Source organism: Hemitrygon akajei, chromosome 10 (assembly GCF_048418815.1).
Source record: "Hemitrygon akajei chromosome 10, sHemAka1.3, whole genome shotgun sequence".
NCBI classification, from domain to species: Eukaryota; Metazoa; Chordata; class Chondrichthyes; order Myliobatiformes; family Dasyatidae; genus Hemitrygon; species Hemitrygon akajei.
In genome coordinates this window covers 117,816,213-117,832,788 of record NC_133133.1, presented here as the reverse complement: position 1 = coordinate 117,832,788, position 16,576 = coordinate 117,816,213, and the positions used below count along the sequence as shown (strand labels likewise).

At 39.4% G+C, this 16,576-nt stretch overlaps 1 protein-coding gene across 3 annotated transcripts in view; it reads right to left on the bottom strand.

The window, feature by feature from the left end:
• The window catches only part of LOC140734609 (putative tetratricopeptide repeat protein 41), an 84,339-nt gene that overhangs the window by 19,010 nt on the left and 48,753 nt on the right, over positions 1 to 16,576 (bottom strand). For all 3 annotated transcript variants that reach the window (XM_073058818.1, XM_073058820.1, XM_073058819.1), the window contains exons 8-13: positions 11,201 to 11,440; positions 9,686 to 9,875; positions 7,576 to 7,739; positions 6,308 to 6,447; positions 3,785 to 3,968; positions 387 to 534 (exon numbers count right to left, since the gene is read on the bottom strand). In XM_073058818.1, coding sequence (XP_072914919.1) covers positions 387 to 534; positions 3,785 to 3,968; positions 6,308 to 6,447; positions 7,576 to 7,739; positions 9,686 to 9,875; positions 11,201 to 11,440 — 1,066 coding nt within the window. The remainder of the gene's footprint in view (positions 1 to 386; positions 535 to 3,784; positions 3,969 to 6,307; positions 6,448 to 7,575; positions 7,740 to 9,685; positions 9,876 to 11,200; positions 11,441 to 16,576) is intronic.

Sequence of the window (16,576 nt, the reverse complement as noted above, 5' to 3'; positions counted from 1 at the left end):
AAATATATACAACATATATCCAAACATTCTTTTTCTTCACAAACATCCACTAAAACAGAGAACTGCCCCAAAGAATGAATGACAGTTAAATGTTAGAACCCCAAGAACACCCCCAGCTCTCAATGAATAACATAAATAGGAGAGAGTTGTTAACATGCATTTGCTAACATTTTCTAAGGAAAGAAGACTAGATTTCTTACCAAGTTCAATTAGCAGTCCTGTACATTGTGGTTAATTCACAAGGGTCCTTGAAGGGGATAGCATATAAACTCAGAATGTACAATAAATATAAATAGTCAGTGTTCAGTTCCAAATTGATGAGTTGCTGCAACACAGCCTAAAGGTGAGAATAAAAACAATCTGAAATAATCAATATAGAAACTCACTTCTGGAAACCCTCAAGAATTTTTAAGTTTGCTTCTCCGCATGGGTTATGAACTTTTCTAGTCACTTTCTTGGTCTTCTGTAAAAGGTCATCGACTCTGGGTGAGCCTTCACACATTTTTAGGCTTGCCAGTTTGCACAACAACTGCACTGCAAGAGAAATTGATGATAATTTTGCTTCGTATGGATACAAATACATTTTTTAAATGTACCACTTTGGTAAGTATTTATTGTGATAGCTTAAGGGAATTGATTCTATCATTGTGTTTAAACTGAGGTCAAGTTGAGTTAACTGACAGGCCTCATTACATCTGATTTCCTGTTATGCTGGTGCATTCACCAAAGAGCCCAGTGTGATGCTGAAGAGAGTCAGAATGCACCATGCATCTGACAGGAACATACAAACTCTCCTCTCAAAATTTCACTTTTGAAGACCTCCCACTTACAAAGCACAACTTACGAAGCCAGAAAACAACCTTTTTTCACTCCCAGATGTGCTCGATGCATTTTGAACTCACTTTGACTGTCAAAACATGGAGGCACCTTCAAGAACTCCCACAGCCTCCAATGGCCATGTGATTTCAGTCTCTGGCTAAAATGAGAGCATCCTTCAAGCAGGTGAACCCATAGAAAGTTTCCAGCCCAGACAGGATATCTGGCTGAGTACTAAAGACCTGTGCAGATCAACTGGCTGGAGTGTTCACCAATATCTTTAACCTCTTGCTTTGGCAGTCTGAAGTACCCAACTGCTTCAAACAGGCTTCAATTATACCAGTGCCTTAGAAGAAAGTGGTAACCTGCTTCAATAACTATCGTCCAGTAGCACTTAAATCAAGGGTTCACTACCATTAACTGAAGAGTCCATGGACCCCAGCTTGGGAGTCCTTGACTTACATCTATTCTGATCAAGTGCTTTGAAATGTTGGTGATGAAACATAGCAACTCCTGCCTGGATCTGCTCCAACTTGCCTACTGGCACAACAGGTCAACAGCAGATGCCATTTCATTAAATTTCATTTTTAAAAGCTATTATTAATGCTTTTTGAGATAGTGATTTAGATGCATATCATATTTTTTACTGAGTTAAGTATTGTATGTAATTAGTTTAATTAGTTTTGCTACAACAAGTGTATGGGACATTGGAAAAAAGTTGAATTTCCCCATGGGGATGAATAAAGTATCTATCTATCTATCTATCTATTAGCTTTTCACTCAACCCTGGAACATCTGGACAGCAAAGGTGCATACATCAGGATGTTCTTCATTGACTACAGTTTAGCATTCAATACTATCACCCCCTCTAGAATAATCAATAAGCCTCAATACCTTCTTGTACAATTGGATCTGTGATTTCCTCACTTACAGGCCATAGTCAGTTTGCTTTGGCAACAACATCTCCATAATTTCCATCAGCATAAGTACACCATAAGGCTGTGTGATTAGCCCCCTGCTCTACTTGCTTTAAACTTATGACTGTGAAGCTACGTACAGCTCCAATGCCATATTTAAGTTTGCTGAAAACACCGCTGTCATTGGCTGAATCAAAGATGGTGACGAATCAGCATATACAAGGGAGTTTGAAAATCTGGATGAGTGGTGCCACAGCAATAACATCTCACTCAATGTCAGCAAGACCAAGGAGCTGATTATGGACTTCAGGAGGAGGAAGCCGGAGGTCCCTGAGCCAGTCCTCATCGGGGGATCAGAGGTGAACAGAGTCAGCAACTAAATTCCTCAGTTATCATTTCAGAGGACCTGTCCTGGTCCAGCACGTAAGTGCTATACAAAGAAAACATGGCAGTGCCTCTGCTTTCTTAGATGTTTGCAAAGATTAAGCATGTCATCTAAAACTCTGACAAGCTTCTATAGGTGTATGGTGGCAAGTATACTGACTGGCTGCATCATGGCCTGGTATGAAAGTACCAATGCCCTTGAACACAAATGCCTAAAAACATAGTGGACATAACTCAGTCTATCATAGGGAAAGACCTCCCTATCACTGAACATATCTGCACTGAGCACTGTCGCAGGAAAGCAGCATCCATTATCAGGGACCCTGTCATCGAGGCCATGCTCTTTTCTCACTGCTGCCATCGTGAAAAAGATACAGGAGCCTCAGGACCCACACCACCAGGTCCATGAACAGGTATTACCCCTCAACCATCAGTCTCTTGTACCAGAGGGGATAACATCACTCAACTATACTTGTCCCATCACTGAACTGTTCCCACAACCTATAGACTCACTTTCAAGGACTCTTCACTTCATGTTCTCAATATTTATTGCTTATTTATTTATTATTATTTCTTTTCTTTTTGTATTTGCACAGTTCGTTGTCTTTTGCATATTGGTTGTTTGTCCGTCCTGTTAGGTGCAGTATTACATTGATTCTGTTGTGTCTCTTGGACTTACTGTGGATGCCCACAAGAAAATTAATCTCAGAGTTGTATATGGTGACATACATGCACTTTGATAATAAGTTTACTTTGAACTTTGACCCTGTTTCAATCAACACTTGCCAGATTCTTTTTCTGGCCTCTGGTCTCTGTTTTATGCTATTCATTTGAATGGGGGCACAAAGCGTTAAAAGTCAAGTAGAGGCAAATATTAATGCAAGTTCAATTTTTTTTGTTAGCTTAAAAAAATTAAAATTTACTTTAATTGCTAAAAAGTAGCTGAAAAGCCTTTGGCAGATATCATAAGCTAATAAGGCATTCTGGATCAGGCTTCAAGATAAAATACCTGAGGCAGTTACAGTTCAGAACTCATTCTGACTTTTTGGTACCCCTTGAGTGCATGGTATCAGCTGTTTGGTCCTTCATATGGAGAATGTAAGTCAGGGTGGGCAGGCACTGCAGGCAAGAGTCCATGGAGAGGCCATGTCTAAGATGAACTAAATCAATGTAATCTCATAGTATGTAGGCTGAGTGGTATTGCTTCCAGTCTTTTAACAGTTGCATAAGCTTTCCACGGACAGAAATTGAATCAATCTCCTCTTACATGCTTCAAGATATCCTCCAATGAGTATAACATCAAAGATTACTGATAAACAAACTTACCAATCAAATTAAAATTACACAGCAAAGAACTGTTACATTTTTTGTGGAACATTGATGGAGAGTGATCTTTGTGGTTTATAGCCCAGATTTACAAATAGGTTTGTGGGCACCCTCACTATGGCATAGTAGAAGATCGGGGTGCAATTTTATAAATCCATAGTTTTTATTCAATTTCCAGAATTCAAATGCAGATTGTGGAGAAGAGATCACCATGGCGGGAGGGGAAATCAATCGGAGAACCAGAACAGATCACACATTGTGTGTCACTCCTCACACTGCACTGCATATCCTCTGGCATGTCACAAAATACACTTTCATGAGTAACATTTTTTTTTCATTACCTGAGCAACTTACAGTTTCAGGAAGGCATTTCCTGATCTCTTTTGATGCAAAATCAATAGAGTGCAAAGCTTTTTGAAAATGCTTTTCTGCATCCTGTAGCTTTCCTGCATTGAGGTAGACATCACCAATGTTGTAGTGCACTTTAAAATAAATCTCTGTTTCCATAAGGTCCAAAGGACACGACTGCAATTAAGCAAAGCATGCTTCAGAATTCAGTAACACAAGAGATTGCTAAATGCTGGAAATACGGAGTAACATACACAATATGCTGAAGGAACTCAGCAGGTCAGGCAACATCTATGAAATGAGGAAGATCTGATAGAGGTATACAAAATTATGAGTCATATAGAGGCTTTTTCCACTGAGGTTGGGTGAGACTAGAACTAGAGATCATGCGTTAAGAGTGAAGGGTGAAATGTTTAAGGGGAACATGAGGGGAAACTTCTTCACTCAGAGGGTGGTGAGAGTGGAATGAGCTGCCAGCAGAAGTGGTGGATACAGGTTCAATTTCAACATCTAAGAAACATTTCAATAGGTACTTAATGGGAGAGTTATGAAGGACTATGTTCCAGTTGCAGGTTGATGCGACTTGGCAACCTAATAGTTCAGCATGGACTAGATGGACCGAAATGCCTGGTCCTGTGTTGTAATTTTTTATGTCTCTATGAAAGGCATAAAGAGGCAACATTTCAGGCTGAGGCCCTTCTTCAGTACTCAAACTCACATTTCAGCAGTAGTTGAACATGACAATGAATCTTAAGTGATAGGATGATAAGAAATACTTCTTTTGAAAACATTCAATTTCATTTCCTAATAACAAGACTGGCAAAGTCTATTTCCACATCTTTTCCACAATCTACAATTCTTATTTACTATCCTCAAACTTATTTACATCAGTGTTTTGCCATTCTCTGGTCTCCCACAGTCAAGATTCAAGATCACTTATCATTCTTCAGTACACAAGTATAAAGGATAATGAAATGATTGTTACTCTGGATTGGATGCAACATTAAAAAACACAATAAGCATAAAGAACACAATAAGTAGAAGCACATAGGAGTAGCCTATATACATAGGAGTAGCCTGATTATATGTACATAAAGTAACACTAGACACAGGAATATCTCTATGCAAGATGAATATTGACAGGAAATGATATAGTGTTGTTGGGGATTTAAGTAATTTTTGCTGTTTTCTCTGCTCGTGAAGTGCTCCACCTCCTGATGATACGTAACCTCATTTTTTATATCAAGTTTAAAGCAGTTAGCCTTGTGTTTGAATTCCTCTGTAGACCTGGCCCATCCACAACTTGCTCCATCTCTATAAGCTCCCAGTATTTCCACTATGCTCCTGGCACAGTAGCATGGCAATTAGCGCAATCACCTTACAGAGCCAGCAATTACCCATCAGGGTTTGATTTCCACTGCTGTCTGTTTGGAGTTTGAACATTCTTCCCCATGAGCACAAGAGTTCCCTCTGGGTTACACACACAAAATGCTGGAGGAACGCAGCAGGCCAGGCAGCATCTATGGAAAAAAAGTACAGTCGACGTTTTGGGCCAAAACCCTTTGACAAGACTAGCGGGTCTGGGTAAGCACATGGTCGAAAATTCAGAGAGCAGCAGGGATCACAGAGGGCAAGCAGCAAGAGAGGGTTTCACCAAACTCCTGTCGAAGGGAAGATTTAAACTTCTTCAGGGTAGGCATCCCTGGAAGAGACTTCACAGTGTAGTAATCCAATCACAAACAAGAGAAAATCTGCAGATGCTGGAAATCTGAGCAACATACACAAAATGCTGGAGGAACTCTGCAGGCCAGGCAGCTGCCTGGAACTCAGCCTGACCTGCCGAGTTCCTCCAGCTTTTTGTGTGTGTTGCTTGGATTTCCAGCATCTGCAGATTTTCCCTTGTTTTCTTCTGGGTGCTCCAGTTTCCTCCCACATATCAAAGGTGTACAGTTAGCGTTAAGGATAGTAAGCTGTGGACGTCCTATGTTGGCAGCAGAAGTGTGGCAACAGTTGTGGCCTGCCTCCAGCACAATCCTTGCTGATTTGATCAGGCAGAAGCAATGCATTTCACAGTTTGTTTCAATGTACATGTGACAAATAAAGCTAATCTTTATCTCTTTATCTTAGATTTCTTTAAACTTAACCTATTACCTGTCCTTCATCACTTCCTTTGTCACAATGAAAGTCAGATTTTGCAACTGAGAGAACAGATTTTTAATGGAAACTGTACTGGGTACAGCACATGAACTTTGAAACATGTAAAAATACTTCTAGGCTATTAACTCAATGTTGTGAGTTTAAACCATGTCTGTTTTGAAGTCAGTTTTCCAAATTTTATGCCTGGTGTTATTTAGTATTATTGCCGAACAATAAATTTATTACTTTAATAAATACTTTTAAGGTAAAAGATATCTATAAAAATTGAAGGTAAACATTGCAATGATAACTGGTCACCAAGATCCTTGCTATTTCAAATATTATCTATGGACTTAATTACCCCCAAAATTAAATGTTACCATTGGTAGCAAAGAAAGAGCAATCAGCAGCAATTCTTCTGATGTTGTGACCTTGTCAAGATCCTTTAGAAATTCAGCAGTAAAACATACCAGCGCAGCTTGAGTGCAGTTGTTGTACCTTGCCATTTGGCTGTCACTGTCTGCAATGACAACATTATTATTTTGAAGCATGGTGAATGACCTTTGTTGAGAAATTAGGGTCTCTAGTATTGTTACAGAAAATGTTGGAAACATTCTGCACATCAGGCAATGTTTGTGGAAAAATAAGAGACGTCATTTCAGGTCAAAGACACTTTCTAACTCTGTTTTTCTTTATACAGATGCTCCCTGTCCTGCTGTGTGTTTCCAAAATTTTCTGTTTTTATTACACATTTCCAGCACTTACAGTTCCTGGTTTTCATTTATTATTTTCACTTTCCCAAGTATTATATGTGTTTAAATGAATGAAAATTGTTTGCTTTCAAATAGTGCCATTCAGGATCTCAACTCACACACCAGCATCTTTGGGCTGGGATGTGCTTGTGGCAATGATAGGTGGGGTGAGACACTTATACACACAGGTGCTGTATCAGTATGAATGAAATGACCAGCCTTGGGCATCACTGCATAAGTCTGGGCACTTTTATAAATGAATGCATCAAAACTTTCATTAAAATGACACACGGAATATCTGTTCTGGTTGCCTCACTACAGGAAAGATGTGGAAACTTCAGAGAGGGTCAGAGGAGATTTACCAACATTTTGCCTGGATCAGAAAGCATGTCTATTGAGGATAGATTGAGCAAGCTAGGGTTTTTCTCTTCAGAGTGAAGCAAGATGAGAGGTGATCTGATAGAGGTGTACGATACCAGGGGCATAATTTTAAGGTGAAACTATAAGAGGAATGTCAGAGCTAGTTTTTTTTTTAAAAGATAAAGAGTTGTGGGTGCATGTAACACCCTGCCAAAAATAGTGGTAGAGGCAGATATGTTAGCAGTATTTAAGAAACTCTTACATAGCCACATGGATGATAGAAAAATTCAGAGCTATGTAGGAAGGAAGGGTTAGATTGAATTTGGAGAAGGTTAAAGGTTGGCACAACTTTGTGGAGGCAGGGCCTGTACTGTTCTGTTTTGTTCTATGTTCTAAAATCAATAATTAAGGAATCTGTTCTGAAGGTAATAAAACAGAGCCATCTGCTGGTAATATATATTTCCATTGTCTACAGCATTAAAGATGAGACTTTACAGTTTGAATTTTTACACTAAGTTATTAACTTTTCATAGTACCTATGACTGTCGACAGGTTGAATGTGGCCACCAACTGATTCACCATGTTGTTATAGGTAACTGCAGGATCGAACCCTGCTTTTGATAACCCGTCCCAGTAACAGAGGAGCTCCAGTTTTGATTGATATGAATGCTTGGCATTTTGGCAAATTACATGCATGATTCTAAAGAGAAAGGAAATAAATAATGCCTTTTATTTTCAGCATGATTTTTTAATGGTTTTCCTTTAGTACCATTAATATAAACTACACTATATAAATAAAAGCACTTGAATGAGCTGAGTCCATAGGAACCAAATCTGGTTTGCAATGGGAATGCATAGTTTTGAGTAGGTTTGTGGCCACTGTGGCTAGAATAAAGTCACAATGTTTTTAAGTATTGAGAATTAGTTGCTTTTCATTGATTATATACAAGGATTGAGCTTCTGCTGGGGGCGGGGGAGAGGTTAGCTTTTACTATAGGTATTGTGGAGACAGGACTGGGTCAGAGAAGCCTCAATCTACATATCAAAAGTATGCCCCTGTGAATTTAATAATATGGATTAATCAAATATAATTTAATGCATGTAATATAATTAAATAGTTAAATAATTAAACATTTTATTAAATATATAGATTATCATTTTTATGGATGAAAAAGTGTTCCTACATATTTCACAAAAGATGAACAACAGGCAAGTGACCTTTCTGGTCAGCTGAAATAAATAGTTGTTTCAAATAATTATTTGAATTATTTATCCATTTCAATTATTATTTGAATGCATGAGAAATGCATCACTGCTTAGAGGAATATGAAGAAAAGCTGAAATTACAGTGTGAACATTGGCTGTGGTTGATTGGAAAAATACATTGAAAGGTATGGTGATGGACAGGTAATATTTGACATTTAAAGAAATAATGCACAAGTTGCAAAAAAAATCCTTTGAGGCACAAAGAAAATGAAAATAAATGATTTTTCTGTGACTAACCAGATAAATTAAACATACAGGACATCCTTGGGTTATGGTTCTGTGAACTGTTTATAACCAGAACAGTTGCAACCAATACAGTTTGTAAGTCAGAAATGCAGAAGATACCTGAAGCCCACAACAGTCATCAAATGCATATCACTGCTCTATCCACCACCTGCTCACTTGTATGTACAGGATATGCAAACTATAAATCATGCATTCCTAAATTACTAAATCCAAGGACTTTAAAAGTTCCCAGAAACACCAGGATGGTTGATAATTGGGACCTTTTTGGAAACCAGCAGAGAAAGACAAAGAAAATTATGAAGGAAGGTTAAAAAATGAAGTGAGAGTGGCAAGACATATAAAAATGGACTGCAAGAGCTTTTATTGATCTCCAAAGGGAAAAGACTAACAAAGGTAAATGTGGATCTTTTGTCTTTAACAAGGTATAATGAACTGACAGGGAAATGAAATAATTACTTTGTGCCTGCCTTCATTGAAGGTACAGAAACTTGCTGGATATATTAGAGTCAATAAAAGGGTCGGGTGAGAACCAAGAACTGAAAAAGCTAAATATTAGTCATAAATAGAACTAGAGAAGTTGATGAATTTGAAAATTGATAAATCACAAGGGCCTGATGATCTATATTTTAGAATTTAGAAAGAAGTGGTTTTAGAGAAATTGGATTACCGGTTATCAGGTTCCAAAGTTCTATATATTTTGCAATTCTTCCTTGGATTGAAGGATGTGACCCCTCTATTTAAAAGTATAAATAGCTAATTTACAGAAAGAATAGTTAGTAAGTACATTTAAGTTCTTGTCAGTTTTCTATGGACAAACACAGATTCATGGACAATGTTCTCTGAATATCAGCACACATGCAGATTCCAAATAGTGCCATCAAATTTCCTCCATAAACAATGAATGCCAATACCCTCACTAGAATCGTGCAAAAACATCATGAGCTTCAATAAGGCTCTTGTGCATTATGCAATGTAAGGTTAATAGAATTAATATCATTTTATGTTATTCATTTAATTTACAGTTATTGGAATTCTGTTGTGTGGTGTAAAACCCCTTTAATAAGAAAATAACCAGCTTTAAGTTCTTAATACAATGATTTGAAGTATCTCAAACAAACAAATATTTTAACTCACGTGGGATTAGCTACAATGGCACATAAATCAGAGAGGTTTCCACTCATTTTCAATTGCCAAGGTAATTCCTGGTAAAGTTTCAGGGTATAAGCCTGCTGTGATAAATACTCTTGAAATAGTTGGTGAATTCTGCTTCTTTTGTTGTTGAGTGGACTTTTTAATGGGGATTCTTTGACTGGAGCAATAGCACCTGCAATTTAAAATAACACATGTCAAAGAAAGTAGTGAAATCAGGAAACAAAAAAATAATAGGACATATTATCAGAACCACTGAATAGTTTTTTTCTTTAATTATATTTTGTGGTAATTTTCAACTTTTCAGTTTTGGTCCTTCGTACTGTAAGTCATTGTCTGGAAATTACTTGTTTTTGGAATCATAACCCTTGATCCATGGAAGTCAAAGGTTTAAAGGTGCCAGTAACCTACCTTTGTCCCTTTTCCTGTCAGTAGAAATGGGTCTACTGGGCTTAGTAGTTAAGCCACATGTGAAGGCCAGGAGTTAGACTTGGCTGTCAGAAGCTATTTGAGATGCACACCATTGGGATCATTTAATAGGTAGAAGGAGCAACATGCCGACTATGGTTCTTTGTGGGAATGGGACCCGCTCTCGGGTTTTCACAACTGGCCGTTGTTTGGCACGCCAAGGGCTCAGCCGAAGAGCTTCACTCACCTTCGGAGGACCGAGTTTTTGTGGCTCTGGAGACGGGGGGGGGGGGGGGGGGGGGGGTGCATCGGAGGTTGCTGTCTGAGAAAAAGACTGGTGTGTCGTGGGAGGTGGAGGATCTAAGGCTGTGTGCCCAGAGACCCAAGATCTTTAGGCACAGAGCTCGGAAAAAGTGACACAACAGACTTTTAACATCGTAAACCAGCGAGTTGTTTGTTATGTCTCCCCTCTCACTGTGAAACAGAGACATCTCTTTCTTCCTTATTAGGGAGAGAGAGAGCCTGTGGTATGGTAAATGCTGGGTGAACAATGCAGTCTTTGCTGTTGCCTTGCTCATGCTTGAGTGTTCAGTGGCAGGTGCCGATGCTCTTTTTTACCGGCGAGTGGCGGGGGGATTGTTGCTTACGCATGGGAGGGGGACTTCAGGGGTCTAACATTTAACTGTTGTTCATTCTTTAGGGGCACAGCTCTGTTTTCATGGATGGTTGCCATGAAAAAGCATTTCAGGTTGAATATATATATATTTCTTAATGTAATTTATAGTTTTTTTATTATGTATTGCAATGCATTGCTGCCACAAAACAACTAATTTCATGACAAATGCCAATGATGTTAAACCTGATTCTGATTAATTCTCTAATGCCATATTGCATTACAGTTGCTACTGATGCTAATTCTGCATAATATTCTACAGAAATGGTCATCCATCACTTCATGATGTAATATCAAAATGAAGCACAATTATTGGATTGCAATTAAGGTACTTTAAATTTTCATTGTAGATAATGCAAATGAAATATGACTCCAAGATTTTAATGTTCATCTTCAATTTTAGCAGATGCATGTTTTACCTAGCAGGAAATATCCTACAGCATCCTGTACGGAATGGTGGGTGAAGTTCAACAGTCCATCTGGCCTTTCCTGTATCCACTCAATGGATGCAGCACGGAAAAGATTCCAGTCATAGCTGCTGACCTTGTCTGCCCCATTGTAACCGAGACACCTTAGAAGCTGATGGATGTCTTCTTCAGTTAATCCACAACGTGATATACTAAGGAGACAGAGGGTATCAACTACCCATCCACTCATTCCTGTAATAAATACAAAAAGAATAAAGAAACAACAGTCAGTAGGATAAATATCAGTGGAGATTACAACAGGCGCAGATCATTTAAATTAAGTTTTCTAATTCTTAAAGTAGATTTTCCTTAAAGGTGATAAACTTTGTGATGCCATGCCCCAGAGGTACGCTAATTCAGCATTATGAATAGGCTAATCAGCTCTTCAAATCTACTTTGACTTTCAATTAGATCACAGCAAATCTGTCTTTAATTTGTCTTGGTTCCACAACATATAATTCTAACAAAATTGGGTCCCATAATCAGAAAGGATGTGCTGCCATTGAAGAGAGTTCAGAGGATATTTACAAAAGTGATCCCAGGATTTAAATGTTTAATATATGCAGAATTGCCCTCGGTCAAGAGTTTTCCCTGTTTCTCAAGCTAGACAGATAGATATCTCCAGATCCGGCGTAGTTATAGTTATAGACAGTTTTATTCATTGCCAACAGTACACAAGGAGCTGTATAAAAAGACAGTACTTCTCAGCATTCTCATGAAAGTTAGATTCACTGATCAAAACTCCCTCAACGTCTAACTGGTTGAAATGTACCAACGATATAAATGGCCACTCTGATGATGAAAGGTAATTGCTTAACAATGTGATAATGAGCAATCAACAGCTGTGAATTTATACTTAGTGAGATCCAGTAATTAGAGATAACATAACAATCCCCAAATCAGAAAAGACAAAACAGAGTGTTTGATGGTTTTGGAGCTGTACTTTCTGGAGTTTGGATGAATGAAGGGGGAAATCTTAATGAAACCTATAAATATTGAAAGGCCTAAATAGAGTGAATGTGGAGATGATGAAAAAGGATCTAAGAGATGATGTTTCCATTGGTGCAAGAGTCTTGGACCAGAGGACACAGCCTCGAAGTAGAAACAGATATGAAGAGGAATTTCTTTAGCCAGAGGCTAGTGAATCTGTGGAATTCATCACCACAGCGGCTGTGGAAGGCAAGTCATTGGGTATATTTAAAGTTGAGATTGATAGGTTTTTAATTAGTAAGGGTGTCAAAGGTTATGGGGAGAAGACAGGAAAATGGGGTTCAGAGGGAAAATTAATCAGTTATGATTGAATGGCAGAGCAGACTTGATGGGCAAATTGGCCTAATTCTGTTCCAATGTCTTATAGTCTTTTGGTTTATGGTCCTGTTTGCTAAATTCTGAATTTACCTCATCACTGCCCACTGTTGGTGGAGTGGAAATTCCAGATTTCCATTATTCTTTATGTAAAGAAATGTTTTCAGTCATCAAGTTGCCCTAGAACTAATTCTATGAATTTCCTTAGATGTGAACCCCAGAACCAGTAAATAGATGAGCTTAGAGCATGGATCAGTACTTGGAGCTATGATGTTGTGGCCATTACAGAGACTTGGATGGCTCGGGGCAGGAACGTTTACTTCGAGTGCCAGGCTTTAGATGTTTCAGAAAGGACAGAGAGGGAAACAAAAGAGATGGGGATATGCTGATCAGAGATAGTGTCATGGCTGCAGAAAAGGAGGAAGTAATGGAGGGATTGTCTACAGAGTCTCTGGGTGGAGGTTAGGAACTAGAAGGAGTCAATAACTCTACTGGGTGTTTTTTATAGACCACCCAATAGTAACAGGGACATAGAAGACCAGATAGGGAGACAGATTCTGGAAAGGTGTAATATTAACAGGGTTGTCGTGGTGGGAGAATTTAATTTCCCAAATATTGATTGGCATCTCCCTAGAGCAAGGGGTCAAGTTTGTTAGGTGTGTTCAAGGAGGTTTCCTGACACAATATGTAGATAAGCCTACAAGAGCAGAGGCTGTACTTGCTCTGGTATTGGGAAATGAACCTGGTCAGGTGTCAGGTCTCTCAGAGGGAGAGCATTTTGGAGATAGAGACCATAATTCTATCTCCTTTACCATAGCATTGGAGAGGGATAGGAACAGACAAATTAAATTGGAGTAAGGGGAAATATGAAGCTATCAGGCAGGAACATGGAAGCATAAATTGGGAACAGATGTTCCCAGGAAAATGTACAGCAGAAATATGGCAAATGTTCAGGGGATATTGGTGTGGGGTTCTGAGTAGGTATGTTCCAATGAGACATGGAAAGGATGGTAGGGTACAAGATCCGTGGTGCACAAGGGCTGTTGTAAATCTAGTCAAGAAGAAAAGAAGAGCTTACGAAAGGTTCAAAAAATTAGGTAATGATAGAATTCTAGAAGATCATAAGGCTAACAGAAAGGAGCTGAAGAATGAAATTAGGAGAGCCAGAAGGGGCCATTAGAAGCCTTGAAGAGCAGGATTTAAGAAAACCCCAAGGCATTCTACAAGTATGTAAAGAACAAGAGGATAAGACATAAGATGATAGGACCAATCAAATGTGACAGTGGAAAAGTGTGTTTGGAATCGGAGGAGATAGCAGTGGTACTTAGTGAATACTTTGCTTCAGTATTCACTACAGAAAAGGTCCTTGGCGATTGTAGGGATGACTTACAGCGGATTGTAAAGCTTGAGTATATAGACATTAAGAAAGAGGATGCGCTGGAGCTTTTGGAAGCAACAAGTTGGATAAGTCTCCGGCACCAGACGAGATGTACCCCAGGCTACTGTGGGAGGCGAGGGAGGAGATTGCTGAGCCATTGGCAATGATCTTTGCATCATCAATGGGGATGGGAGAGGTTCCGGAGGATTGGAGGGTTGCAGATGTTCCCTTATTCAAGAAAGGGAGTAGAGATAGCCCAGGAAATTATAGACCAGTGGGTCTTACTTCAGTGGTTGCTAAGTTGATGGAAAAGATCCTGAGAGACAGGAATTATGAACATTTGGAGAGGCATAATATGATTAGGAATAGTCAGCATGGCTTTGTCAAAGGCAGGTCATGCCTTACGAGCCCAATTGAATTTTTTGAGGACGTGACTAAACACATTGATGAAGGTAGAGCAGTAGATGTCGTGTATATGGATTTCAGCAAAGCATTTGATAAGGTACCCCATGCAAGGCTTATTGAGAAAGTAAGGAGGCATGGGATCCAAGGGACCTTGCTTTGTGGATTCAGAATTTGCTTGCCCACAGAAGGCAAAGAGTGGATGTAAATGGGTCATATTCTGTATGAAGGTCGATGACCAGTGGTGTGCCTCAGGGGTTTGTTCTAGGACCCCTTCTCTTCAAGATTTTTATAAATGACCTGGATGAGGAAGTGGAGGGATGGGTTAGTAAACTTGCCGATGACACAAATGTTGGGGGTGTTGTGGATAGTGTGGAGGGCTGTCAGAGGTTACAGCAGGACATCCATAAGATACAAAACTGGACTGAGAAGTGGCAGATGGAGTTCAACCCAGGTAAGTGTGGGGTGGTTCATTTTGGTAGGTCAAATATGATGGCAGAATATAGTATTAATGGTAAAACTCTTGGCAGTGTGGAGGATCAGAGGGATCTTGGGGTCCGAGTCCATAGGACAATCAAAGCTGCTGCGCAGGTTGACTCTGTGGTTAAGAAGGCATACGGTGCATTGGGCTTCATCAGCTGTGGGATTGAGTTTAAGAGCCGAGAGGTAATGTTATAGCTATATAGGACCCTCGTCAGACCCCACTTGGAGTACTGTGCTCAGCTCTGGTCACCTCACTACAGGAAGGATGTGGAAACTATAGCAAGGGTGCAGAGGAGATCTACAAAGATATTGCCTGGATTAGGGAGCATGCCTTATGAGAATAGGTTGAGTGAACTCAGCCTTTTCTCCTTGGAGCAGCAGAGGATAAGGGGTGACCTGATAGAGGTGTATAAGATGATGAGAGGCTTTTTCCCAGGGCTGAAATGTCTAACATGAGAGGGCACAGTTTTAAGGTGCTTGGAAGTAGGTACAGAGGAGATGTCAGGGGTAAGTTTTTTATGCAGAGAGTGGTGAGTGCGTGGAATGGGCTGCTGGTGATGGTAGTGGAGGTGGATATGACAGGGTATTTTAAGAGACTCCTGGATGGAGCTCAGAAATATAGAGGGCTATGGGTAACCCTAGGTAATTTCCAAAGTAAGTACATGTTCGGCACATCATTGTGGTTTGAAGGGCCTGTATTGTGCTATCGGTTTTCTATGTTTCTAAACAGATTTTCTCTATTGACTCTATTATCTACTTTTGTCATCTTACCCACTTCAATTTGATCACCTTTAATCTATGTTAACACGAATAGGAGACATGAAACCCAATATTATTACTATGAAACTGCATCCCTCTCACTTCCTCCCAAGACCCTCAGCAACACAGAGCCCAGTCAATTTGATTTATTGTACATAATAAATGGCTGAGATTACTGGGTGGAGCAAAGGCAACAGTACTAGACAACTTTCGTGCTGGTAGTATATACCTGCACTCTAAAACTAACTGAACTGTTCCAAAACAACATTGGCATCTGCCCAATAATGTGGAAAATCATCCAGGTAAGTCTTCTTCAAGGAAAGCAAAACTCCAGTCTGGGAAATTATCAACCAATCGGCATCCTAACCATTTATTCCCTCCATCATATGCATGCAGTGGCTACAGTGTGTGCTATATACAAAATGCACTGTAGTTAATTGGCCAGGCTACTCTGACAATGCCCATAAACCCCATCTTCTATCACCAAGAAGGATAATAGTAAAAGACACCTCCACCTGCAGGTTCTCCTCCAAATCACACACCATTCTGATTTGGAAATAATTGCTGATCCTTCATCATTGTGGGATCCAAATATTGGAACTGCCCACCCAATAGTATTGTGGGTATAGTTTCACTAGAAGGATTGAAGTATTTCATAAGTAAGTCTTACCACCACCTTCTCAAAGGTAATTAGAGATGAGCGAATAAATGCTAGCCTTGCCAACAATGCCCAGAGAACGAAATAATAAAAATAGTAGATGTCTACCTAAATGTAACCATTTTTAATAAAATTGTATTTATTTTGACAATACTGTATAGGTAAATGGGTGAAATAATGCTGCAAGCTAACCTTTGCTATTAACCACAAAATATGGAGAGAGTCTAAGAGTCCCAGCAAACTACAAGGGTATAGATAGTCCAAGCATCCTATGTTTTGGGCTAGCAGATATTTATACTTGAAATGTCTGCCAACTTCTGCTCTAAATATATTCCATGAATCC